The following is a 26,843-nucleotide window of genomic DNA, read 5'->3' as shown; positions in this document are numbered from 1 at the left end:
GACAGAAATGTTGACAGCATCGCCAGTATAGCCAACTCTCTGACTGCTCACTTAATACTGTTTCCAATCTCTCTCTCTCTCTCTCTCTCTCTCTCTCTCTCTCTCTTTCTGGTTCTCCCTTTTCTCAGAAACCATCAACCTTGACTTTTAAAGCCTATAACTGGAAAAACAAAAATTACACAACAGCAGCAACGGTTTATGACGCCAATATGAATCAATCAATCAGATCAATTATTCTATTTTAATCATCGACTCATCACAGTCACAGATATGAAAAATCTTATTGCTCCCACATCTAGTCTCTCTCTGATCACATGCTAGATGTAGGGCATTTAATGTCAGGGATTTGCCAGGTTTTGCAGTGAATGCAAATTGTGAACTAATCAATAACAAAACACTGTCAAGAACTTTGCTTTCTTGTCTTCTCCCTCCATCCGTCCCTGCTGCCGTCTTTGTGTATCAGAAGTTTCCTGCACAGGGATACAGAGGAGAGGAAGTACCCACCTATCCTGACTCTGACATTAGTTGTCTTTCTCTACTTTCATATTGTTGCTAAACGGGGAGAAAGACCTTTTGCCCTGGCACTGCACATTGTGCTCCTTGCATGCGTTGCTTGACCAATAAAGCCGGATGTGTGCAGCAGGTTTCGCAGTTGTTGATGTCAGCTGGGAGTCAGCGTTCCGGTTCCCAGGGTTGAACCAGGCAGGGTGAGTGGGAATTGTTACAGGGTTGAGAGGGACTTGACGTGTATGCGTGTGCGTGTGCGTGTGTGTATGTACATGTGTTAGAGGTGGAGTGTCTCTGGGGTTATCACAGAAACGCCAAGGGGAAAAGCTTCAAACCAACCAAGCGAAACCTCGGCACAACACAAGTTTGCTTCCTCCCTGCATCACATACTACAACCCCGGCCCGTCACAGCATCCATCAAACCTGGAAGAATTTCCAAATTACACCAGACAAGTGTGGGAGGTGCAGGGAGGGGGAACTGAGATGTCAAAATCCATTTTCTTCTCTGTCCAGGGCCAAAATTTCAAAATAACCACTGCGGCAACTCCCATTCTTAAACAGACACACATGCACACAGGCACACAAAGGCACGCACACACTTGATCACCTTTACACTAACATATCGCAGTGCATGCCAAGCGACAGATAGCTACCACATGTTGCCTTGCTCCGCGCACCTACTGGGACCAACATTATTCAATTATAGGAGACTGTAGTTTTCTGATACACCTTTGGCTCAAGCCTCTCTTCCTAATGGTTTACTGCTCTGATCGATAAGTGCGACATAATTATTACAAACTGATGAGGTCAGATAAATAGGAAAATCCCTTGACACTGACCTTCATTCTTACATGCGCTCGATCTTTGACAAACCGCTTTAACTAATCCTATCTAAGATTTTCAGCTCTCTCACTTATGCGTACATGAATAGCATTGATACTTGTCTACAGCAAAAGCTAAATTCCAGCACCAGTCCCTCGGTTAACATCTAAGCCAACAATACTCAGTGGGAATGTACTATGTCCCAAACTCTATGCTGAGGTTTGCTCTGCATTTATTTTCCTCTACTGTTGTGCTGCATGTTGCCAAGTACAATAGAATTATTCTCTCAACTAGCAGGGAGGAAGGAGGGGAAAAGGACTAAAGCCTTAATGGTGTTTTCTTAGGCAGACGCAGGATTATGAAGATCCTTAGGTCAAACTGTCTCATCCTCTGATCTTGTTGGTCCCTTGCCTTTATTCCAGCTTTATTTCAGCTCCAAAGCTCCAGTTACAGTCCGACTGTGAACACTAGAACTGAGTAAATAATCATCGGTGTCTGAAGCAGCCAGTTTTGGCTTTGAGATTCAGGTACTCAATACACAACCGCAGACATAAACACACACACGCACACACACACACACACACACAATCACAGACACATACTCTGCTCACGATTATGAGGCTTGGTCCAATGGGACATCAGAAGCATGGAGAAAATCCAGACAGCTGCAAGGTTGCGACATTTTTGTGTGTATGTGTGTGTGCGCGCGTGTGTGTGTGTTAAAGCAGATTTGTAAAATCTTTTTTTCTTTGTAAAAGCTTTTCCTTTATTTTATCACTTTGCTCTATTTCTTTGCCATGTACGATCCTAGAACCACTTACTAATAGAGTAGATAATTCTTTCATGCCATTCTAAACCAGAGAAGTAAGAGAGATAAATAGGATTATCCTCTGCTGTGTGTGTGTGTGTGTGTGTGTGTGTGTGTGTGTGTGTGTGCGTGCGTGCGTGCGCATGTGGAGACCACAGAACAGCTTTTCTCCCCTGCGCTGACCCCTCTGTTTTCACTAGAGTTGGGAGAAAAAAACTTGAAGCAATGGGAGTATTGTCATGTTTACCATAAAAGTCTTACTTGCTAAGAAGAATCTTTCAATTTGACCTCCGGAGATTTGTGTGTCTTTTGATAAAGACCATGATCGTGAAACCATCTTTCATATTCTTGAAGTTTTCCATGTTTACGAAGGCATGCAGCCAGGCAGAACAGGGAGCGTTGACTTCACATCCAATCACAACGCAATTACTCCATAACCCCTGTAATGCCATGCAGCATAAGCAGTCGGCTGTCAAACCATGTATGTTCAAACTATGTGATAAGAAGTCTGACGTAAACATTGCAGATTTTGCTGTTGTTGAGAAGTTGCACATAGAACCATTCATTTTAGATTTGGGGGCTAAAAGAAGCATTTCTTAATGCCAAAACGCTCTGACTCGAGAGCCAGAAAGAAACCCTCAGCAATGGCGCCGGTCAGCCTCAGTTTATTTATGTCAAAGGAAGCGTTTGAGTCCGTCATGGCCGATTCAACATGAATGGGTAGCATTAGCATCAGCAGCCACTCAGCTTTGGGAAAGGTCCTCCAAACATCAGTTTATTCAAGGATTTGAAGATTCAGCATGAACATGTCTTGGGATAAATCAGACTTCCCTTCATACTCACCTTGAATTTCTACTTTTTCCTTGTGGTCTTTTCCCTATTTGATTAAATATTACTGTGACACTGCGCTTCTTCTTGCAGTCACAATTTCCATACAGAATCTGAGAAAGTGAAATCTGAGAAATCTTGCATCTCCAAAAATGTCAACTCCAAATGTCGGGAACTAATGGCGCTTTTCCACTGCATGGTACCGGCTCGACTCGACTCGACTCTACTCGCCTTTTTTGGTTTTCCACTGGCCAAGTACCAGGTACCAGGTACCATATTATGTAGTACCTGGTACTTTTTTTCGTAGCACCTCCGTCGAGATTCCAAGCGAGCTGAGGCGAGCTGAGGCGATACCAAAAGGTGACGTGAAAACACTGCAAACCACTGATTGGTCAGAGAATCGTCATCGCGACACGGGACATATATGCTAACGTTAGCTACCAGGCTAGCTTACCCTCTTGCGTTGCCTTGAGCAGCCAGAGAGCAGTCTGCTGTCTCGCTGCCTTCAGCCTCTTCTGAAATAAAATCTGTCTCCTTGCTGTGACTAACAGCCACATACCGAGAATCAAGAACACCATTGCTTCGATATCCTCCATTGTAGCTGTGTGTCGCGTTTCATGCAGCGTCGCAGCGTCGCCATGACGACCAGTTTAGGGAGTGGGGCACATTGAGGGGGTACTATCTGCAGTGGAAAACCAAAGTGGTACTACCAAAAGCGAGGCGAGGCGAGGCGAGGCGAGGCGAGTTGAGCCGGTACTATGCAGTGGAAAAGCGGCATAAGAATAACAGCCCTGTTTTTAGATTGTTTTTAGCTTTTTACATTATCCAATCAATGTATTTTGAAAGGGTTTCAGCCGAAAAGGTCAGGGAATTTTCTCAGTGCATAGATGACCATGTAATCCTTTATTTGAAGTGTAAGGAGGAACCCTTAATGTGATCTGAAGGCTATGGCTGAATTGCTTATGTTCCTTTGACTGTGTGTCATTTAGATAGACCTAAACAAATCACTCAATGTCTTTCAAAATGAAGAAAATAGCAAATGGGAAAAAAAAGAAAATTAGCGTCAGAGTTACTCTTAAATGAATGTTTTGTATTCCATATAGACAGCACTGATCTGGTGGAGACATTACTGAGTGCTGTCTAACAAACGGGGATAGCTTCTACTGACATGATTTGCCACATAATAACTGAGAGGAGGCACTATTTGAATTGTGTGGTTTTCAGCAAAAGTAGCATTTACAGAAAGATCAGTGTGGAAGAATCAAACTGAGAGAGTCACACATCAAAAAATAAAGAAATTGCTTAACGCACCCAGAGGCTGTTGATGAAACGCCAAAGGTGTTCCGGCAATGTGTGTTTTGAAATCATTCCCAGAAACATCAGAACATTTAGCAGCCTTTTCTTCAGGCATCGTTGGGGGGGAGCTATGTGGAAACAGAGATCCTTCACAAGACCGAAGACTAAATCTCTGCACCGCAGGAGCCATGTGGTTCAGAAGGAGGCATCCTGGCCTGGAAACACTCACATCAGGCTCCTCTCGCTGGGCCGGAGCCTCAGGACAGATAGCGGCCTCGCTCTGTGGAGGAACAGCAGCAATTAGCTAGGTATTACCTTGGTATTACTCTCATAGACACTGATTCTAATCGGTGTCTCGCACTTTCTTTCTCTTTCTCTTTCTCTTTCTCTCTCTCTGTCATAGACACACAGACTCTGTCAAGGACGATGTATGTATGGTTCAAAGTGAGACCGTTTCCTGTGAGAGAGGATGAAGAGTGTTTACAGTGGGATCAGGAAGAGGCTTACAGTCGATCCCACTCTGTCCCTCTGCCAAAGCCACGTAGACCACAGAGCACAGGGGCAGCCGCACGTCCACACACACACACACACACACACACACACACACACACACACACACACACACACAAACACACACACACACAAACACACAAACACACACACACACAAACACAGGTGCAGCGCAGCGATATCGTTATGTTGCGTCCGTGTGTGATAATGTGTGTAATGATGCGTATAATGGTGCTAATGTCTGTTAATGGTGTAATAATGTAAGAATGTGTTAATGACAATAATGATGGGCCAGGAATAGCTGCTTCCAAAAATAGAGCAAGGGAGGGGTGTCACTAAACACACTCCACAGAAAGGACCTTTGTTTGTCGTGTGTGTGTGTGTGTGTGTGTGTGTGTATGTGTGTTGGGTTAGGGTGTGGGGTTCAAGAGATTGACCCTGTTTCATGTGTTTGTGTTTTTGCATGTCAGAGTCAGAATCAGAATCAGAATCAGAATCAGAATCAGAATCAAGTTTATTGCCAAGTAAGTTTTCACAGTACAAGGAATTTGCTTTGGTATGGAGGTGCATACAATAAACATAAACGTGGAGAAAAATAATAAAATAAAATAAAATAAAAATAATAATAATAATAATAAAATAAAAATATAATACAAATATAATAAGAAATATAAAAATATGTACAAATGTATATGTGCAATATAACTGTTATGGGTATGTGCAAAAGATTTACCAGAGCATGTGCAAAGGTATGGAGTATAGGGGGGGATAAGGGTCTGTGCAGGGCAGCTGCAGACAGGAAGAAACTGTTCTTGTGGCGTGAGGTTTTGGTCCTGATGGACCGCAGCCTCCTGCCAGAGGGGAGCGTTTCAAAAAGTTTGTGTCCAGGGTGGGAGGGGTCGGCCACAATCTTTCCTGCTCACCTCAGGGTCCTGAGGCGTACAGGTCCTGGAGGGATTGCAGCCAATCACCTTCTCAGCGGAGCGAATGATACGCTGCAGTCTGCCCTTGTCCTTGGCAGTGGCAGCAGCGTACCAGATGGTGATGGAGGAGGTGAGGATGGACTCAATGATGGAGGAGTAGAAGTGCACCATCATCGTCTTCGGCAGGTTGAACTTCCTCAGCTGCCGCAGGAAGTACATCCTCTGTTGTGCTTTTTTGGTGAGGGAGCTGATGTTCAGCTCCCACGTGAGGTCCTGGGTGATGATGGAGCCCAGGAAGCGGAAGGACTCCACAGTGTCGACTGGGGAGTCTCTCAGGGTGATGGGGGTGAGTGGGGCTGGGTTATTCCTGAAGTCCACAACCATCTCCACTGTCTTCACAGCGTTGAGCTCAAGGTTATTGAGTCCGCACCAGGACACCAGGCGGTCGATCTCCTGCCTGTAGGCTGACTCATCCCCACCAGAGATGAGCCCAATGAGGGTGGTGTCGTCCGCGAACTTCAGGAGCTTGACAGACTGATGACTGGAGGTGCAGCTGTTGGTGTACAGGGAGAAGAGTAGAGGGGAAAGAACGCAGCCTTGAGGGGAACCGGTGCTGATGGTCCGGGAGTCAGAGACATGTTTTCCCAGCTTCACGTGCTGCTTCCTGTCCGACAGAAAGTCTGTGATCCACCTGCAGGTGGAGTCAGGCATACTCAGCCGGGAGAGCTTGTCCTGTAGCAGAGCCGGGATGATTGTGTTGAAGGCTGAGCTGAAGTCCACAAACAGGATCCTGGCGTAGGTTCCTGGGGAGTCCAGGTGCTGGAGGATGAAGTGGAGGGCCATGTTTTTGAGGTGTGACAGCACAAGGCGTTCAAATGACTTCATCACCACAGAGGTCAGGGCGACGGGTCTGTAGTCATTAAGTCCTGTGGTCCTTGGCTTTTTGGGGACAGGGATGATGGTGGAGGTCTTGAAGCAGGCTGGTACATGGCATGTCTCCAGTGAGGTGTTGAAAATGTCTGTGAACACTGGAGACAGCTGATTGGCACAGTGCTTCAGGGTGGATGGAGAGACAGAGTCTGGCCCGGCTGCTTTGCGGGGGTTCTGTCTCTTGAAAAGCCTGTTAACGTCCCTGTCCAGGATGGAGAGAGTCATCACTGTTGTAGGGGGGCTCTGAGGTGGGCAGCTGTGGAGAGATGTCAGGACTGTCCCATTGTCTTTCAAAGCAGCAGTAGAACTCATTCAGGTTGTTGGCCAGGCGCAAGTCAACAGAGTGGAGGTTTGTAGTTGGTGATCTGTCTGAGCCCTTTCCAGACAGAAGCAGAGTCGTTGGCTGAGAACTGGTGTTGGAGTTTCTCAGAGTACAGTCGTTTAGCTTCTCTCACCGCCTTGCTAAACCTGTACTTTGACTCTATAAACCCGACTCTGTCCCCACTCCTAAACGCCTCTTCCTTCTCCAACCTTAGCTGTCTGAGTTTGGCTGTGAACCATGGTTTGTCGTTGTTGTACCTTACCGTAGTGCGTGATGGTACACAACTGTCCTCACAGAAGCTAATGTAAGATGTCACAGCCTCTGTGTACTCGTCCAGACTGTTGGTAGCAGTCCTGAAAACCTCCCAGTCAGTGCAGTCCAAGCATGCCTGAAGATCTTCCACAGCTTCACTGGTCCACTTTTTTGATGTCCTCACCACAGGTTTGCAGAGCTTTAATGTCTGCCTGTATGCAGGAATCAGGTGGATCATGACGTGGTCAGAGTGTCCCAGTGCGGCGCGGGGAACGCCGTGATAGGCACTGCTTACTGTGGTGTAACAGTGATCCAGAGTGTTCTCCTCTCTGGTCGGGCATTTAATAAACATATGCAGGTGTGTGTGTGCTTGATTCAAAATTTTAAATTATAACTGTTAATCTTTGTATTATCTCCACATGTCCATGCAATGTATTGACTGTGATAGACCATGTGACCTGTAGATGTGCAGAACAGCACAAACAAACAAACAAAACCTCATCACATGCATTGGGTCTGTTTGTATGGGCCTTGTGTGTGTGTGAGTGTGTGTGTTATAATCTTGGAATACTTTGAACATTAAAGTGTCATTTACAACAACAACTTATTGTAGTAGTCCCATAATATGTCAATTATGGCAGACCTCAGATGTGCATGTTGATGTGCGGAGAGCCGCTGCCACACAAAGCAAAGCTGATCCATCACATGGATCCCATCAAAGAGCTGGATGTCAGGAAGTGTGTGGATCCTGCAGGGGGCCAGCCTGCAGGCTCAAGTATTCCCATGACAACAACACTCTATTCAGGATTTACAGCCCAACTACGGCAATTAAACACATCTTATGAGTGTCAGTCAAAACAAATCTTCTTTCACCCCGTCTTTGTGCCTATTTGGACGTCACCTGTCAATCACCTATTAACTATTTAACTGTGGAAAAAAAGTGAAGAAAAAAGTTGAGAAAACCTGGTTAAGCACTTTTTAGAGCACCAATGAATAGTAATTTTTCAGCAAAGATAAATAAAAAAAAACTTCATCCGTGTATTTTAGTGGTGTCCTAAGAGCAGAGAGGGAAAGATGCTCGGGTGTGTGATGTGATTGGCTGTCTCTGCAGTCTCCAGGCTCGCGGCTATAAAAGCCCGCGCTGTCCCTCGGTGCGTCAGAGCGCAGCCGGAGCAGAGAGGAGAGGAGCCTGACGCACGGTCTGGACACGCCGTGAACTTTCACTGTTGGGATCGACGAACAAAGCTGCAATTAGCGAAAACCCCCTCAGACACCGTTAGTGGAGCTCTGCTGGAATACTGACTGGAACAAAGTTTGGCTGATCACCGCGCGACAACTTCGTCAAGGTAAGTCCAGTCCAGCTGCTCCAGTGGACAGAGTGTTTACCCGGTTACTTAAAGTGACCATGATATAATCCATGATTTAATTTAATCTCAGTTTTAAGGGACAAGGGTGGTGTGTGTGTGTGTGTGTGTGTGTGTGGGTGGGTGGGTGGGTGGAGGGGGTGGGGGTTGTCACGACCCACCGCACCTTGTGCAAAAGCAAACCACAATCACATGACTAGTTACTGTGGCCTAATTTATGACAATGCACGAACCTCAAACGAAAATTATTCAGATTTTGCGTCATTGTTCGTCCTTTTTCCAAATTGATGCAATATATTTTATTATACAGTTATTTGCATCTGTTTTCTGTATATGAGTATTTTCTTTCTTGCTATCTATCTATCTATCTATCTATCTATCTATCTATCTATCTGTGTGGTTATTTCTATCTGGTTATTTCTATCTATTTATTTATGGATTTATTACTAATTCATAAGTCTGACTGCATCAAAAGATTTCCTGGCTGCTTGGTTGGATGAAACATTACACAAGTTAGCTTGTCAAACATTGTTTCACTGTTTTGTTGTTTTGTTTTGTTACTCATAGGCCTATATGTTAGAATTTAATATTTCTTTTGTCTTTTAAACTTTCATTCAAACTTTTATTCAACAATTCAAACTTTTTTTCTATTTCTTTAAAGCCAAAGACTGAACGGTTTTAGAGATGAACTTTGGGATATCGTTCACTTTGGGTTATCTAGATGAAAGTACAGGGATTCCTTTGTTGCAGCGCAGATCATGGGTTACAATCTGCGAGTGCTGGTTTATCTATATACCAGTCACAGTTTTCCCATTTCACGACCTGCAGCTGCGCTCATGTATTGGCCCCACTGCTTTCAGCGCTATAAAATCTGGCGCACAGAGTAATGGTATGGACATATAGGTCTGCCCCCCTCAAGTGTTCAAATCAAAAGAGTGAAACTATATGTTCAGCTTTGTGTCCCATCAACTGGATTTACTGGATCATTTCGTGCTGCGCTGCGGGAAACTGGCAGAAAACGAATTTTTCACACTTTCACAAAGAATCTAAAATGGGGCTATATAACTGTCACTTGCTTGTAAAGGCATTTTGACTAATAGGTTAGCAGTGATTGGCCTGCCATACACCCCAAACAAATGAACACTATAATATTCCTAAAGGGATATTTTGTGTCTGTGGTACTGAATAGTGAGTTTAAAATGGTCTTTATTGAATTTATGGCATTTTTTTTATTTCCTATGATCTCACTATATATATAATATCATGCCCCTAGGACATTAGGCCTATATATAGGCTAATGTTTTGATGTGATATTTGTGCACTATTCTTCTAAACTTTATTATAAGGTTACTATTTTTTTTTTCTTAAGGTATGGAATACCGTAAGCCTATTACAAGATTTCATGATCTAATAGTCAGCTTCTGCTCCATACAGAAGATCACTGTGCTCTTCAAAGTCTTGCAAAATGCAAATAATATTTTTAACCTGATCTTTTCATTTTCTGTGAATTGACCTTTTGAACTTTTTAAGCCATCTCCACGACATTAATGATAACATTAAGCCATCCCATTTTAAAAACTCAGGAATAAAAAATCCCATGTAGTTTTTCTTCTTTGCATTATTGGACTTTTTGCTCTTTGGTGTTTAGTTGATTTGAGTTCTGCTGCAAATAATTAAATTCCATACTGTCACTCTTATAAATGGTGCGCATCTCATTTTGGAGCAACACTCTCCTCATCTGCTCATCTGCTGGTGTGGATCCATCCTCAGGCAGTAACCCCCCACCACACACACACACACACACACACACACACCATCCTCCTGCCATCTCTGTATTTTACTGCCTTCGCTCATCCTCCCCTGAGGTCACACACCACGGCGTCTGGACTCCCTTGGCCATACATTCACCTCAGTTCTCTGTTTCCCCTCCTCTGACTTTCCCTTTCCTCCTATTGTTCTCCCTAACGGTACAGTATTTTCAAACTGCCATTCATCTCCATCTTACATTCTCCCGCTGTTGCTGCATTTCTGTCTCAATTTTTCACCACCTCCTCTTTAAGCCCCGGGCCCCACTACCATCACCATACACACCCATACACGCACGCACACACTGTTGGTTGCCAACTTTCCCCCCTTCCTCTCTTACTGGGGCGAAAAGAGCTAATTGTCGTAGACGGTTTCTCAAGTAATCCGTTAGATTAAGTGGATCAGCCCATTTAAAACTTACTTCAAAGCAGCTTCTCCAACTAGCCTGCACTGCTCCAAAATAACGAGTTATCCTCTTGTACAGGAACAGAGAGGGTAAGCAGGAAAGATGGCCAAGTTTTCTCCAAACTTATTACTTGTGATATGTGTGCGCGTTCATCCATGTAATTGTGTGTGTGTGTGTGTGTGGGTCTGTGGTTGGGTGGGGTATGTATGTGAGAACAGACATAGCATCTGGTTTTGTGATACAAATGCATGTATGAAAGCCAGTTGTGTTTGACAGGGTGGCTGTGAGTGTATGTACATGTTCGTGAGTGTGTGCGTGCATGCGTGTGTGTGTGTGTGCGTGCGTGTGTGTGTGTGCGGTGTATGAGTGGGTCTGAACACAAGTTGGCACACATGTATGTATGAAAATGTAAGTACAAGCTTGGATGCGTTTGTGAATGTTGTTTCTAACTCAGGCATTTGTTCACATAACTTTACTTTTCCAAACCATAATGTCCAGAGGTTTGTATGTCTGGTCAGAGATGGAGAGATTGTGTGTGTGTATGTGTGTGTGTGTGTGTGTGTGTGTGTGTGCCTTAATAGCGTGTCTCTGCAGATATTGCTGCCATCGTCAATCAGCTCATTTATCTCCGAAGATGCCCCAAGGCATTCTGGGGGTACACATGACTGTTGAGGCTCCGAGCCTAAGGTCTTCTGTGAGACAAAGTATCTCTGTCCACCACACACACACACACACACACACACACACACTCAAGCGTTGTTCCTCAACATCTAACCTTTAACCTCATTCAGCTATCACCATTCCGTTGTTCCTGCTCTGTTCTCCTTCTCACCACATCCCTCCTTTCTGCTCAACCGATTTTTGTTTTTGTTTTTTTGCGCCCCCTCTCCTTCATTTATTGTGCTTTTTATTCATACGTTTGTTCTCCATCGGTCATCACCTGTATATATTTGTAATGACATATACAGTATGTGTGTGTTGTATGATGGAATTTTATGTATATTGGCATATAAATAACAAGAATCGAGCTGGATCTATTTGAATTAATTGTGTGCAATCCATATACTGTACACCCACTTTACCATTCACATGTATCTTGCCTGATAAAGACTGAGATCAAGGTGAAATGTTATACAAGTAAGATCCGGTGTGTGGATAGTTTTTGCTTCCTTTGTTTCTCAGTGATTTTGGTGTAGACTAGTCTAGTCGAGTCCAGTCTAGTCTCTAGTCACCTGAGATAAAGTTCTATTTGTGATGTGTAAACTACTTTCTTGACCCCACAAATTCACTCACAATCCTCCCCTACTCATTACAGACCCAAGCATCATCAATTCAATAAATAAAAAGCAAAACAGAGAAACAAAACAAAGATTTCACCTGAATATCCCTCTTGCAGTGAAGTCTTTATCATAGTTTCGCTAAACACATGCAACTGGTTTCCTGCAACAGTCACTTAAGTTTCTTCTACTCTCTCTGCAGGATACTGAAAGGAGCCAGGACCCAGACCCAAGCCCCCCAGGCCCAGTGTGTGTGTGTGTGTGTGTGTGTGTGAATGTGTGCACTGAATTAATGAATCTTGTGTATATGCATGTATGTCTGCACCTGAGCGTCGGTGAGTGTTTCTTGGAGAGTGTGTGGTTCAGACCGTCGTGTGACTTTGAGTGTGTGTGTGTGTGAGGATGAGGGCCGTCGGACTGCTGTGTCTCCTGATGGCCGCGGGGGTCGGGGCGTCTCGGTTCAGCCGCGACTCCCAGGGTGCGCCCGGAGCCCCGGAGCTCTCCAAAAGCAACGCTTCCCGCGCGCTCCCGGCCCCCGGACCGGGCCGACCGCGCTCCTTCTTCCCCCCCATGTGCATCAAGCCCACGGAGATCAAGCACGCCTTCAAGTACGTGAACACGGTGGTGTCCTGCATCATCTTCGTGGTGGGGATCATCGGCAACTCCACGCTGCTGAGGATCATATATAAGAACAAGTGTATGAGGAACGGGCCCAACGTCCTCATAGGCAGTCTGGCACTCGGAGACCTGCTTTATATTCTCATCGCCATCCCCATCAATGTCTTCAAGGTAGACACACTGCATATAAAGCTTGCTTTGGTTGAGACCTTCATCTTAAGGAATTGCTCTGTACATGTTCTGTTTCCGTTCACAGTTATAGGTCAGCTGTTCACATCGCCTTTCCTAGAATAATTCAGTCAGCTGTGGTTCAGCTCTGTGGTTTGTCTTCAAGTCCAGTGTGGTTTTGTGTGGTTTTGCTCATGAGGAGGTTTCCTTTTTCAGGACCAACTGTGTACAGAAATCCCTCTTGGACTACAAGAGATCTTCCAACCAGGAAACTCAATAAAAGCATAGGCGTGAAAACAATTAGGTTGAGCTGGAGTTTCAGGCTTTTAGGAGAAACTACATCTTTGTTTTCATTCCCTTGCCTTGTGGAAGTGAACACATGTTGCACGTTGGGGTCTAAATGCGACCACAGCCAAATAACATGTCAATTAGACTTCACTTTACTGCCAATTATTGCCAGAGCTATCTGCCAGTCACTGGTTCCAACAAAAGAAATATGTGAAAAATATCCAATTTTCCTAATCTAATCGGATGCACTTTGATTTAATGTAGCTCAAATCCTGTGCTGTGTTAGGCGGGCTAATCAGTCTCAGAACAACGAGAGTAACGTCACTAAGACTCAGGGGAAACTGATTCATATCTTGCTTTGCCTTCAAGGTCTAGTATTTCTGGCATTTTCATTTGGTTGAAATTACAATCCAAACTGCAATATTCACCATGAAAGGAATAAATGGACTTCAAGATATAAATGGTTTAATTAAATATATGTTTCATTGACCACAGGTGTAGTTCTGAAATTTGGAAGGTTATTGATTCTTTTCTTGGAGAAGTTGGTGAAATTGGTGCAATACATACTGTAGATTTGTATAAGTGATCAACAAGTATAAAGTTAAGTTACAATAACAACAGAAGAACATAAAATCCTTCAGCTTATAGTGCAATGTAAAGTGTAATTTAATTAAAGACATTGTCCTGAAGTTGAACTGATTTCATTTCCCCTGAGTGATGAGTTTAGTGGTGAGGAACGAAGCTCTGATGTTGCTTTTGGCTGCGGCTGCTGTGATAATAAGGGAAGACTCAAAGAGAAGACCCCTCAATGAACCTCAAAGATACAGCGGCCTCGTATTTACACAGATGAAATTTCTTACATTTCTCTCCACATATTTCTTTCCTCTTGTCTGCCTCCTCTATTTTTCTCTGTAGCTAATAGCGGAGGACTGGCCGTTCGGCGTGTACGTCTGCAAGTTGACGCCATTCATCCAGAAAGCCTCAGTGGGCATTACTGTCCTCAGCCTGTGTGCCCTCAGTATTGACCGGTGAATACGGCTCTACACACACACACAAACACACACACACACACATACACCCATCACATGCACAGACAAATTTGCATCTTACCACACTACTGAAAGCAACTAACGTGTGTGTGTGTGTGTGTGTGTGTGTGCAGCTACCATGCGGTGACGTCGTGGAGCAGGGTGAAGGGGATGGGCATCCCTCTGTGGAAAGCGGTGGAGGTGACACTCATCTGGCTGGCTGCCGTGGTGCTGGCGGTGCCCGAGGCGCTGGCGTTTGACATGATGGAGCTGCCGTACCGAGGCAACAAGCTGCGCGTCTGCCTGCTGCATCCAGAGCAGAGCACCAGCTTCATGAAGGTGGGCATTTCACTGCGTTAGGTATACAGCCTCTTAGTTACTCACATGCAATTAGTGATTTGATTGTTTTTCTTTCTGCTGCTATCAGCTTGACTAGCTCTTTCCTTGTAAAAGAGATCCTTGTTTTAAAGAGAAACCTGGATAAAAGATAAATCAATTTAAAATACTAGCGTGTTTGGGGTATTACAGCTGAATGAGTGATGTCGACAACATATGTAAAAAGCTAAAACCACTGGGTACTCAAACCTATGAACAAAATAGCTTCAACTTGCCAAGGTTCAGTCATATATCAACTGAAAATGTTTTATAGGCAACTCGGGGTTGCGTGTTACCATTTTCCAACAACCATATGGTTGCACAATATACCCTGCATATTGCATAAGGATTCACTATCAAGGGTATGTAAGGAAAAAAAAATTAGATTTTGTTCAGCTTGCACCTGATGTTATTTTCAAGTTCGAAAGTCCACAGAATGTTTCACTTCAAAGTGCCTGAGCAGCGAAAATACAATTAATGTGTCTCTTAAATCAAGCAAAGTTTCCTTTTCTTATTCAAGCTCTGCCAGTAAGTAATTAGTGAATCACAAAAACTTAATACAATACATGCACAGTACATGCAAATAATGTCTGTAAGACATTACATTTTGACTTTCTGTTTTTCATAATATTCACGGTACAGAGTTCACATTCTTGAAGCTGCACAGCAGACTAACATTAAAAAATCTCAATCAACATTTCAATATGTGGATATCGCCCTTCTACTTTAACTAGAAGGGTCTGAGAGGATTGCAGGACACCATGGAAATAGCTATGCTTTGATTTAATGCTGCTGTTAAATAAAAAGTGAATTTCAACCAGTGAATTGTAAATCCAGTTATTTATCACTAGCAAAGAGGCATAATTCTGACACGTTATCTTTCAGTGAATCAGTAGGACAGTTTTTGGACAGTTTTGGGGATTTAATAGATCAAATGTCCTAAAGTCACCCTAAAACAATTTAGGCATATACCAAACTTTAATCTAAAATATTTCTCATTAAAATCCGTCTATATTCATTCCAGAGCCACCTCTCACATCACACGTCTTGTTTTTACTAGTGCAGTTTTTGTGACTGGGTCTTTTGTGTTTTTCTTCCAGTTCTACCAGGACGTAAAAGACTGGTGGCTGTTTGGCTTCTACTTCTGCCTGCCGTTGGCCTGTACAGGAGTCTTCTACACTCTCATGTCCTGTGAGATGCTGAGCCGCAAGAAAGGCATGCGCATTGCTCTCAACGACCATATGAAACAGGTGCGTACACAAATCATTTCTAATCTTGCAAACATAATCTTAAAACTTGACTTAAGACTCAAAAGCATCCATCTCTGTCTTTGTGTGTGTGTGTGTGTGTGTAGCGGAGGGAAGTGGCGAAGACGGTCTTCTGCCTAGTGTTGATCTTTGCCCTGTGCTGGCTGCCTCTTCACCTCAGCCGCATTCTGAAGAAAACAGTCTATGACCAGAACGACCCCAACCGCTGTGAACTGCTCAGGTGAGGGTCCAGATTACGCAAAAACAGATTTATACACGTGTGCCGACGCACACTCATGGGCACAGATACACTACCTGATTTAAGTAAGGTCGTGAGAACCCATTGTTCTCCGCTCTGCGGCTTCCTGTTGTCTTGACAATGAACTTTGCCCTCTGCCCCGCCAGCTTCCTCTTAGTGATGGATTACATTGGAATCAACATGGCGTCCCTAAACTCCTGTATTAACCCGATTGCCCTCTACTTTGTCAGCCAGAAGTTTAAGAACTGCTTCCAGGTGAGAAGGCACACGCTGGCACAAATATTATGGTTTTACAACAAAATATGGACTGGAAGAAGGTATTAATAATTTGTGTGTTCTTGCCTCCCAGTCCTGCCTGTGCTGCTGGTGCTACAGGACGGCTCCGCTGGACGAGCGGGGCTCCGGGGTGCGCTGGAAGGGCTCCTGCCACGGGAACGGACTAGACCGCTCCAGCTCCCGCTCCAGCCAGAAATACAGCTCCTCATAGATACACACACACACACGCACACACACACGCACACACACACACACACACACACACACACACACACACACACACACACACACACACATCACACACTTTTTATCACTGAGAAACAGCACTGTCACTGCCATAGACGGGCAATCAGATCAGAGTGAGGGGGGAAAAGATGGAGAGGAAGAAGTCGCTCTACGCTACACGAAGTGAGACTTCTACACAATGTGAACTCACAACAGACTGAAAGACTTCATGCATCAAACCGATGAATGAAGCAATGAGACTGAACCTGTGCAGGCTGTAATAAACACAAACACAAAAGCTAGGATGAAACCAAAGCTAGATTTAGCTCTTAACCAAGTCCTTACTCAAACATTAAGACTTGAGTAGAGGACTGTATGTTAGTCAGTGAAAACTAAGTTTATAGAGAACATTTTATTCAAGCTGCAGATGGAAATATGTGTAAATTTCTGTACAGTATTATTTACATGCGGATTTCAGACCAAGCACTAAGGCCAGATATAATCAAGGGTCTCAGTGCGTCATGTATGAGCAATAACATTGATGACATGCTGTGATTATACCTGTTGAAGCTTTGATATCTCATGGGATAGAGAGACAGAGGGAAAATGTGACCATGAGTTATTTCCTAAAAGGCTTCAGGGATGTGTTATTTCCTAAAAAGCCTCAAGGCTGGCTATGCATATAAGCACTATCAATAGCTGATTATCTGAAAATCAACTGCATGTTGTCAATGAGCTTCAAAACTCCTGGTGACATCATGCCAGAGCAAAATGGGTGTACTGTATGTCTCCCAGTCATGCGGCAGAGTTGAAAATCGGAAATCTTTCCTCTGGAAATCAGCGCTGCTTTAAGTCATGTGGGGGGCAGCTGTTGTCCAAGAACACTTGACAAATACCAGCTGATTCTCATCATGCTATATAGAATTAGTCTTTTTTTTTTTTTTTTGCGATATTCCTGCTGTTGTTTCTATTCCCACTGTGTATAAAGCCTTGTCTCTTATAATGTAACTTCTATTTTTATATGAAAATATCTTATCACAAAACCTTTTACATTCACACAAAGCTTATTTAATCTTCCACCAGGTGTTCGTATATTATTTCTAAATGTTTCACCTTTATCAGTGTGTGTTCCTGTGGCAAATATAGTTATTGTTTAGGAGCTGTAATCATTAAGATGCTCCTGAGAACTGCTATAGAAATATATACAAAAAATGGGAAGTTCACCATTGTTCAGGTTTTCTAGCAGTAAAAAATGGTAAAGCTAGAAATAATTGAGGAGTAGGAAATGTTATTTTCAGTAGGGATAAACTTCCTCTAACTACATGAGTGTACAAAATATCTACTTATATATATATATATATATATATATACAGTATATATATAATACAACCAGATAAATCCAGGTGTGACCCCTTATTGATTTTACCTGTTAAACCCATTACATCTGTGAAGGTAGGAATTGTGAAAAAAGGGGGTGCAACTCAGTAAGAGGAAGCTGTTCCTGTTTTATAATATTTTTATAATTATAATATTCTGGGCAAAGTGTAGCTGATGGTTGCTGTAAGTATTCAGTAGTCATTTATTTACTTGTCACAAACCTGCAACAAAACAATTTCCACAACTTCTGGCTACCTAACAAATCAGGAGTCAGGCATGAGGGAAAACTGCAGTTTTTGCCAGCAGTTTGAATGTTGGATCTCCATTTAGTGACTGGCAAGATAGATATGCGCCTATCTCTATCCCAACTTCCACTCCATTAAAACTGGAATGTATATTCATAGCATGAGCATCTGGGAAAACCTGCAGACGTTATAATTCAGTGTCATTAGATGTGCAAACTTTACAACAAGCTGAATCAGACTTTATATCACTGGTGGAAGATGGAGAGGAGCATGCACTGATGTTCACGCACAAGTCAAACCCATATTATCTAGTGCTGTTTTGCTCTTATTAGACCATGACTATCCAATAAGCAGTAAGCAATGGATCTTATTTCTAAACCAAATTTGTTATGAGAAACCACATTTTTGTTGATATCAAAACATTCAAAGATTGCTTGGTATTCATCATTATTCTGACTTTGAAAATGTTCATTTGACAAGGTTTTTCTTCTGTCACCATATTTGCAATAGCACTCATTAGCTGATAATATCTGATTGAGCTAACTCTTTTAGGTAAACATTCTCACCAAATGTTGCAGCTTTGTCTTTTTAGAGGGACCAAAGTAGAAATTCAGTGCTACTTACAAATACTTTTAGGGTGATAGATAAAATGCTATGTGAATTCATGGCCGGTTGTTTTAAATAACATTTATATTGTACCTATTTGTTGACAATATGCAGTAATAAATATTATTTTATAGCATTTGAGTTGTACGTTTTGAGTTACTTACTGACAAATTAAAACGGGGCACTGCTGGCCGTTACCAGTGGTGGTGCAGTCTAGTCTTTGCTGACATAATAGTGTATTTACATACTGTATCTAGACTGTATCTACATACCACACACTACACTACCAGTCAAGTTTGGACACACGCATTTTTCTTTATTTTTACTATTTTTCGCATTTTAGAATAATAGTAAAGACATCAAAACTATGAAATAACACAAATGGAATTATGCAGTGACCAAAAAAGTGTTAAACAAATCAAAGCTATCTTATATTTTAGATTCTTTAAAGCAGCCGCCCTTTGCCTTGATGGAAAGGCAAAGGCTTTGGAAAGAAATTCATACATAGGCATCAACTCCATTATTTATATTTGTCCAAGAAACAAATTTAAAGCATTTAAGTGTAAGCCTTTAGATCAAAATGGCTTTAAGAGAATGAAAAAAACACTCATAGTGTTCACTTATAGTGTAGGTGGTGTGTATGGAAAGCATAAAGAGTTTTCACTGTATTGTGGATTTTCTGTGAAGCTGCTGTTTGATTACCTAATTCTCCTGGGTGGTTTAACTTGCCTGAAACACCTAAAATAATTTCAGCTATAAAATGTTTGTGTTTTGTTGCACCATTAGCCAGAGTTCAAGTTTGCATTTATGAAAGTTCATAAACTCCTTGACTTCACCTTTAAAATGTGAGTTGGAGATGTTTATCAGCCACACAGCCTCGGTGTGAGAGACTATCACACTCTTGAGGAGAGTGAGCACAAACAATACTTTGTTATTAACAGTCTGTCAAGGCTGAGAAATGTCTCAAGTTTCATGTTTTCGGCTTACTGTGGAGGGGTTACGTTTGTTATGTATAAATTCAGAATTGGGCCTTCGAAAGAAAACATTTCACATGAGGCAAATATGAACCTTGCATGTTGGACCTACATGAGGTTATGCAAAGGTTATCCTGACTTGAATTTATGGCTTCAGAGAACTACGCACTTGGCTCCAGGTCCGACAAGGCAGGAATTTCTCTTAAACGGTCAAAAAACTGATTAGTTGGTATTTTAATGTCTTTATTTCCTGAGTAACTCATTAGCCTTTTTGACCCTGAGACTCAGAGTAAGAGGAGAAAATATATACTGTAGGGATAATGGAGATTTTGTTTTTCTTGAAGTCTCTTTTACCACATAGATTGCTGTAGCAACTCATGTCATACTCAGCAGTTAAACCATTGAGGTCATGTGGCATGAATATGACTCAATGTGGGATAAAGGCAATCATGAATTAATTATATGTTTTAATACTGTAAGACTGTACTCATTTTTAAGTACAAATTTTGCTTATTGATGCAAATTGAATTTGAAAAGAGGAATTTCCTTCTCCAGCTTCTTCCAAACGCTCCGACATTAAAAAGTCATCAGATATGTTTCAAATCAAATTTGGTCTGAGCTGCTATTGCAAGTTAAACCTTTGATCTCATGTACTAAAACTTTATGATCAAGTGATTGGCAAAACATTTTGAACACAAACAGTGGCAGTTTGTGTCCAGTCTGCTCATCATCATAACTTCATTACTCCAAGATATCAGTTACTTTAAAGCGAAGGAGGAATTTTTGGTTTAAGAGTCTGGTTAGGACCAGGGAAAGTTGGAGCAGTTATGCATAGATCCTATCTAATCATGTTTGGCAACATTTTTTAAAAACAAGTCATTTGCTGAGAAGCTGCAAACGGCCTCAGATCATCACTCGTTATCCAAGATCATTTCTACATATAGGCAATGATGTGGTAGAAAAGTTGATAATCTACAAACTCCAGCCGCTGATCACCATATAACCACAGAAATAACTGTTATCTGAATGGTATACTTTAGTATTCTTGAATAGCTCCTATCTTCCTCCAATTTAAGTCAATCTAGCATATTGCTCACTAAAATGCATACTTGTGCATGCTTAATAAAGTTAGCAAACTATGTATCTACATAAATTGAAAGATGGATATATTGAGTTTAGGTGAGTTTGTCTTCCACAATATTACTACATATAATCCCTTCATTCAGTATATTCAGTCATTGATATATTCATTCACATTTGTCCAACAATTATTGAGATAACAATTTGAGAGGTTCTCAAGGCTGACCGTTTTGTCAAATATGAGTTGCAGTTTTTTTTTTCTCCCAACTTGCGTTCCATACCCACAAAGCCAGCCATGTGTGAAAATGTGACTGACAGAGGGATATGATTAAACTCAAACAACTTTAACCTCATTATTTACACTTCTCTCCACTCATTTTTCCTCTCCTCTCTCTTGGCACCGTATGAAGTCCCTCACCCCACATTCCTCTGCTAATAAGGACATTCGAGCCTCCACCCCTCCTTTCACTCATCACACACCGCTTCAAAGGACAGATGAGAACCATTCTGTTTTTCAAACCTCTCGTCACTTTAGGTTTGGACATCCTTCAAACAGTGTTACATGAGGAGCGGTGAGAATATAAATATTGCTGCAAAAGTCGAATGGGCAAGCTCCAAACAACACAAAATATTTCCATGAAATACAAAAAAAAAAAAAAGTCTTAGTTGTTAAAGATTCATATCTTTTATTGTTCCTCTAATCATTCCTGCATTCCAGGAAAATGACCGGATGAACACAAAATTTAAACAAATTTATCTTACAATATACATCAAATTCCTACAAAATACAAAAGAAAACTATACAAATGCATGTTTTAATGTGGCTTGTTCAAAATATTTTGAGGAGTGGGGGCCAGTTTCCAGACCTTTCCAGAATTTTAAAAAGGGAAAATCAAGGTTAAGTGTCACTATAAGTCTTACAGTGTGTATAAGTGTGTGTGTGTGTGAGACAGCGCTGTGGTCCCTCAGGGTCATGCGATGCTCCTCACTCCATGGGTTGCTCCTGCCTCTCTTTAAACTCGTCTACTCTTGCCTGTAAAACAGCACACACGCAGATAGCACCCTGCCGTTAGAGTTTAATGAAACAGAGACAAATGGAGAGGATGACGGTTTTATGGAAGCTGACTTTCACTCTTTCACCACGGGATGCTGTGGCTGACCAGTCCCTTGGGTTTCATTACATTTTGTTTATTCTTTGTTTGCAAACGCTGACAACAGCAGCGTCTAAGTGTGTGGGGCCGGTGTGACCGTTAGGCTACCGAACAGACTTCCATTCCAACAATAACAACGTGATACTGAAATCGTCCCTGTGGGGAAATTCTCTTTTTGCTCGCTCCCCTCTATAGAGAGGTGAAAGCACAGGGTCAGATGGAGAACAGAACCCGTTTAGTGGATGCGGTCTCCCTACTCACTACACCACACCACTTCACCATCATCCGACTGCTGATGGCCTACGCCGATACGCTGACAAAATTTTCTAGAGCAGAAAATGCGAGCCATGTGCAATCTATAAATCAACCAAGTCATGTATTGCAACGTCTCCCATCTCGTTTCATTTCATGTGGCTGTAGCTGGCCAGCACTATTGGCGTCTTTTGTGGTCTTTGACTCTTCCTATTCCCTCGTCTCTAGTTGTTGCCCATGGTGACCGGGATGACGTCCTTATGACGAAGTTGATGACGATGGTGGCCGAGTCGGCGTAGATAACCCTCACCAGATTTGCACGGTTTAGCCAAAGGGCTCTTATTCTGTTTAGTCTGTGTATTTTGTTGATGCTCGATGTTGTTATCAACATTCAATCGTTGTTTGTCCACTCTCAGCACCCATTACATTCCTGACCGTCCTGGAAGGGAGATCCCTCTCTCTGAGGCCCTTCACTAGGTTTCTGCCATTTTTTTTTCCTAATAAGATTTTCCTGAAAGTTCTTCCTCGTTCTCACTGAGGGTCTAAGGTTGGGTGGGGTCATTTTTATTTATTATTTCACAATGTGTACGCTGTGAAGCCCTTTGGGACTGTAACTGTGATAAAGGGCTATGCAAATAAACTTGACTGTGTTCCATCTGCTGCTACTGACAAAACAACCACTGACAACTATCTATATGTGCAGCATCTTCTTTGTTCATGTATCAATTCAATGTAGTTATTTCATCCTTTTCCTGTTTGAATTGAAGAACGACTTGCTCAGAAATCACAATCACACCAGTGTCGGCCAATTTCCTCATTAAAAGACTGGTGATCAGCTCAGAACATCCCAATGTGAGGATCTCCAGCACACACAGCCTCACCTGGAAGGTGTTGAGAACGTGTTGACAAACATCGCTGAGCTCATTCAGACCCCTCCGCAGAGGCTCTGTGGCTGGCACTCCCCCTGGAACAGACAGAAGAAACCTGGATGAAGAAACGAAAAGACACTGGGTGCACATGTATCACCACGACTACTACTACTACTGCTGCGGCTATTACTACTACTACTGCTACTATTACTACTACTGCTGCAGCTATTATTACTACTGCTGCTATTACTACTACTACTATTACTACTGCTACTATTACTACTACTACTGCGGCTATTACTACTACTACTACTACTATTACTACTACTACTGCTACTATTACTACTACTGCTGCGGCTATTATTACTACTGCTGCTATTAATACTACTACTATTACTACTACTACTGCTACTATTACTACTACTACTGCTGCGGCTATTACTACTACTGCTGCGGCTATTATTACTACTGCTGCAGCTATTATTACTACTGCTGCTATTACTACTACTACTACTATTACTACTACTACTGCTACTATTACTACTACTACTGCGGCTATTACTACTACTACTACTATTACTACTACTACTGCTACTATTACTACTACTACTGCTACTATTACTACTACTGCTGCGGCTATTATTACTACTGCTGCTATTAATACTACTACTATTACTACTACTACTGCTACTATTACTACTACTACTGCTACTATTACTACTACTGCTGCGGCTATTATTACTACTGCTGCTATTACTACTACTACTATTACTACTACTACTGCGGCTATTACTACTACTACTGCCACTATTACTACTACTGCTGCGGCTATTATTACTACTACTATTATTACTATTACTACTGCTGCTATTACTACTACTACTATTACTACTACTACTGCGACTATTATTACTACTACTACTATTACTATTACTACTGCGGCTATTACTACTATTACTACTACTACTATTACTACTACTACTGCGGCTATTATTACTACTACTACTACTATTACTATTACTACTGCGGCTATTACTACTACTACTATTACTACTACTACTGCGACTATTATTACTACTACTATTATTACTATTACTACTGCTGCTATTACTACTACTACTGCGACTATTATTACTACTACTACTATTACTATTACTATTACTACTGCGGCTATTACTACTATTACTACTACTACTATTACTACTACTACTGCGGCTATTATTACTACTGCTGCTATTACTACTACTACTATTACTACTACTACTGTGGCTATTACTACTACTACTACTATTACTACTGCGGCTATTACTACTAGTAGTACTGTTGCTATTACTACTACTACTGCTGCTATTACTACTACTACTGCTGCTATTACTACTACTACTGCTACTATGAATAGTAATTAAATAACAACAAACATGTCAAACGTGTTGACAATGATGCAAGCACCCTCTTGGGCCTGTCATCCCTACAGGTTTCATCAAAATTGGACCGGTGTTGTAGCAGTTATGGCCTTTCAAAGTCTGAAACTATGATCTTTAATTATAGCTTACCCATCAGGTCAGTCGGTGTAATGTTTGTAGTACTGGTAAACTCCAGAAGATGTTTAGTCAAAATGGGACCACTGGTGTCTGAGATATCTCGTTTCTGATTTTTAATTACAGTGCACCCATTATGCCAAATCAGTGTACCTTTTAAATGGCAAAACGCAGCAAAATGCATCATCATTCCAATTTTACATTATATGATGAGCAGGTAAAGCCAATCATTGTTCATTTTAGTCAGCCAGAAAAGGCTAAAAAGTTCAGAAAATTGTATCACTTCAATGTAGCGCAGCCTTTAAGACCGGGAAGAAGTGACTTTTAAGTTATTTCACAATATTTCGACAACATTATCTCTTGTTGCAATGAAGCCATGAGGAATTCTCCTCAAGGCATCATGACACTCAGTTCAACCACAAACACAATGTGTTGAAGGGTTGAAGTGACTGACAGATGATGTATCTTTGTTGGAACAAGCGAAGTGGTTACAGCCCTCTGTGAACAGTTAAGTGAGTAAGAGGAAGGGAGTATGTGTGTGTGTGTATGTGTGTGTGTGCATGTGTTTGTTTGTGTTTTTCAGTCAATGGCATTTCTACCTCGGCTGAGCAGACCAAGTGAAAGCACCAGACTCCAATCAACATGTTTACTCTCTGCGACACAGCCATGATAATGTTTACTCTCTAGCTTTCCTACACACACACACACACACACGCACACGCACACATAAACAAACTCACATTGTGCGTGGGTTTGGGGTCAAGAAGAAGAAAAGGGAAGATGAAGAGACGGTGAAGAGGGATTGCGGGGCATCTCACCTCGTGTCTGAATACGGAAGTTGATCTTGCTCTCAGACGGATGGGTGATGCTGTACCCACAAAAGTCCACATCCACACTGATGGAAAACAGGAAAGCAGACAGACAGACGGGGCTTATTTGTGCTGCAGATGATTATTATGAGTGTTGTACCAATATGGGCCGTGCTATGTTAGTGTGATTTTTTTTTTTGTCCATTTAGCTGCTTGTGTTGGCCTGGATCGAAAGAGAATGAAAACTTTCAGAACAAAGAGGAATCACTTGAGCAATCGAATTTGCTTTTATGCGATTACGAAACATCACAACATGATTGACAAGTACTTTCGATCTATCGACTGTGAAAAACAGTCCGCTCCAGCTGGAAGCGAAGTAGACAACAAAGAGACTTTGGAGCATCAATCTTATTCTTTGTGCGTCAAATGTGGGGCTTGGGGGGGGGGGGGGGGGGGTGAAATGGTTTGAAGTACAAAGAGCCAAATTGGTCAAACCCGTGACCATGACAGTGGGTCAAAGTATTTATGCCTACGCTTTAGTACTGACTTCTTCATGACCATATATCTGAGGGAGTTGCCCAGCGTGTGGTCCTCCTCATGCAGCACAAACGTCACGCAGCCCTCATCAGCTCCATCAGCCTGGACCTGAAACACAACAGAAACACAGTCACAACAACATTACTCCTACACAGCCAGTCACAACCATGAACAGAAACGGAGACATACTGTAACTTGATCAGTCACGGTGGGAGGAATAAAGCAACTGTTATGCATTATCCATACACCCATTACTAATATCTCACAAACAGACATCCAGGCATCAGTCGTACATTTCATACATATCGATCTGGATGTGGATGCCGGTAGAGTGACCATCAGGTCTTTGTTCAAATGCTGCCCTCTAGTGGAGAAAAGCTGTATTACAGACTAATGTGACTTGAGGAGATTCCGTCCATATAACTTGATTTACATGGAACTGTATCTTTACATAACACCACTAATGCTATCGATCTACATCTACGTTTCCAACATTCAGTACAGATTATGCTCTGGTGTGGCTTTCAGATAGAAAAACATTGCTCTTTTCCCCGTTGCTACCCACGTGAGGAGTCTACAGACGGTCGCAGTTCTGTCATTAGCTTCATTAGCTCAATAGCGTCTCCCAAAAAGTCAGCTAAAAAGCAGCATAGCTAGGTAACTGTGTACTATACAATACATAGATACGTATTTTAGCTTTTCACCATCTCGAGCGCCAGTTTCTTTTCGCCATCTCCAGCCATGCTTCACATCCCAACCAAGGCAACACAAGATCCAGACGACCAAAATGGATTTTAACCCTCATCGTTGTCTTACAGACGAGGGGCGGAGCCACGAGACAATGAGCTCCACCCCTGAAATATCAACAAA

General features: G+C 42.3%; 2 protein-coding genes across 2 annotated transcripts; one reads left to right on the top strand and one right to left on the bottom strand.

The window, feature by feature from the left end:
* The first annotated feature begins 8,385 nt into the window (after positions 1-8,385).
* Positions 8,386-18,869, top strand: LOC139662600 (endothelin receptor type B-like). Its single transcript, XM_071541297.1, has 8 exons — positions 8,386-8,544; positions 12,254-12,840; positions 14,041-14,153; positions 14,288-14,492; positions 15,629-15,778; positions 15,883-16,016; positions 16,181-16,289; positions 16,384-18,869. Exons 2-8 carry the CDS (start codon positions 12,454-12,456, stop codon positions 16,519-16,521), a joined length of 1,236 nt encoding a protein of 411 aa, XP_071397398.1. The 5' UTR covers positions 8,386-8,544; positions 12,254-12,453; the 3' UTR covers positions 16,522-18,869.
* Positions 18,870-21,488: 2,619 nt separating this feature from the next.
* On the bottom strand, positions 21,489-26,761 carry polr1d (RNA polymerase I and III subunit D). The gene is made up of 5 exons (XM_071541317.1): positions 26,678-26,761; positions 25,984-26,081; positions 25,446-25,522; positions 23,102-23,184; positions 21,489-21,850 (listed from the first exon to the last, which is right to left on the bottom strand). The coding sequence occupies exons 1-5, from the start codon at positions 26,714-26,716 to the stop codon at positions 21,803-21,805; spliced, it is 345 nt and encodes a 114-aa protein (XP_071397418.1). The 5' UTR covers positions 26,717-26,761; the 3' UTR covers positions 21,489-21,802.
* Between the last annotated feature and the right edge of the window lie 82 nt (positions 26,762-26,843).

The sequence above is a fragment of the Centroberyx affinis genome, unplaced genomic scaffold, assembly GCF_046629955.1.
Source record: "Centroberyx affinis isolate AG114_WGS23_722 - 3 ecotype Tasmania unplaced genomic scaffold, CSIRO-AGI_Caff_v1 ptg003850l_1, whole genome shotgun sequence".
NCBI lineage: Eukaryota > Metazoa > Chordata > Actinopteri > Beryciformes > Berycidae > Centroberyx > Centroberyx affinis.
This window is presented reverse-complemented; position numbering and strand designations above follow the sequence as displayed.

Bases quoted from the DNA above. Each gene is read 5' to 3' on its own strand.
- LOC139662600 (XM_071541297.1), top strand. From the start codon at position 12,454: ATGAGGGCCGTCGGACTGCTGTGTCTCCTGATGGCCGCGGGGGTCGGG. The intron at 14,493-15,628 runs GTGGGCATTTCA...TTTTTCTTCCAG, and splicing joins AGAGCACCAGCTTCATGAAG to TTCTACCAGGACGTAAAAGA. The intron at 16,017-16,180 runs GTGAGGGTCCAG...CTGCCCCGCCAG, and splicing joins AACCGCTGTGAACTGCTCAG to CTTCCTCTTAGTGATGGATT.
- polr1d (XM_071541317.1), bottom strand. From the start codon at position 26,716: ATGGCTGGAGATGGCGAAAAGAAACTGGCGCTCGAGATG. The intron at 26,082-26,677 runs GTGAAAAGCTAA...GTTGTGTTTCAG, and splicing joins AGAAACTGGCGCTCGAGATG to GTCCAGGCTGATGGAGCTGA. The intron at 21,851-23,101 runs GTGAGGCTGTGT...GCTGTTTTACAG, and splicing joins ACGTTCTCAACACCTTCCAG to GCAAGAGTAGACGAGTTTAA.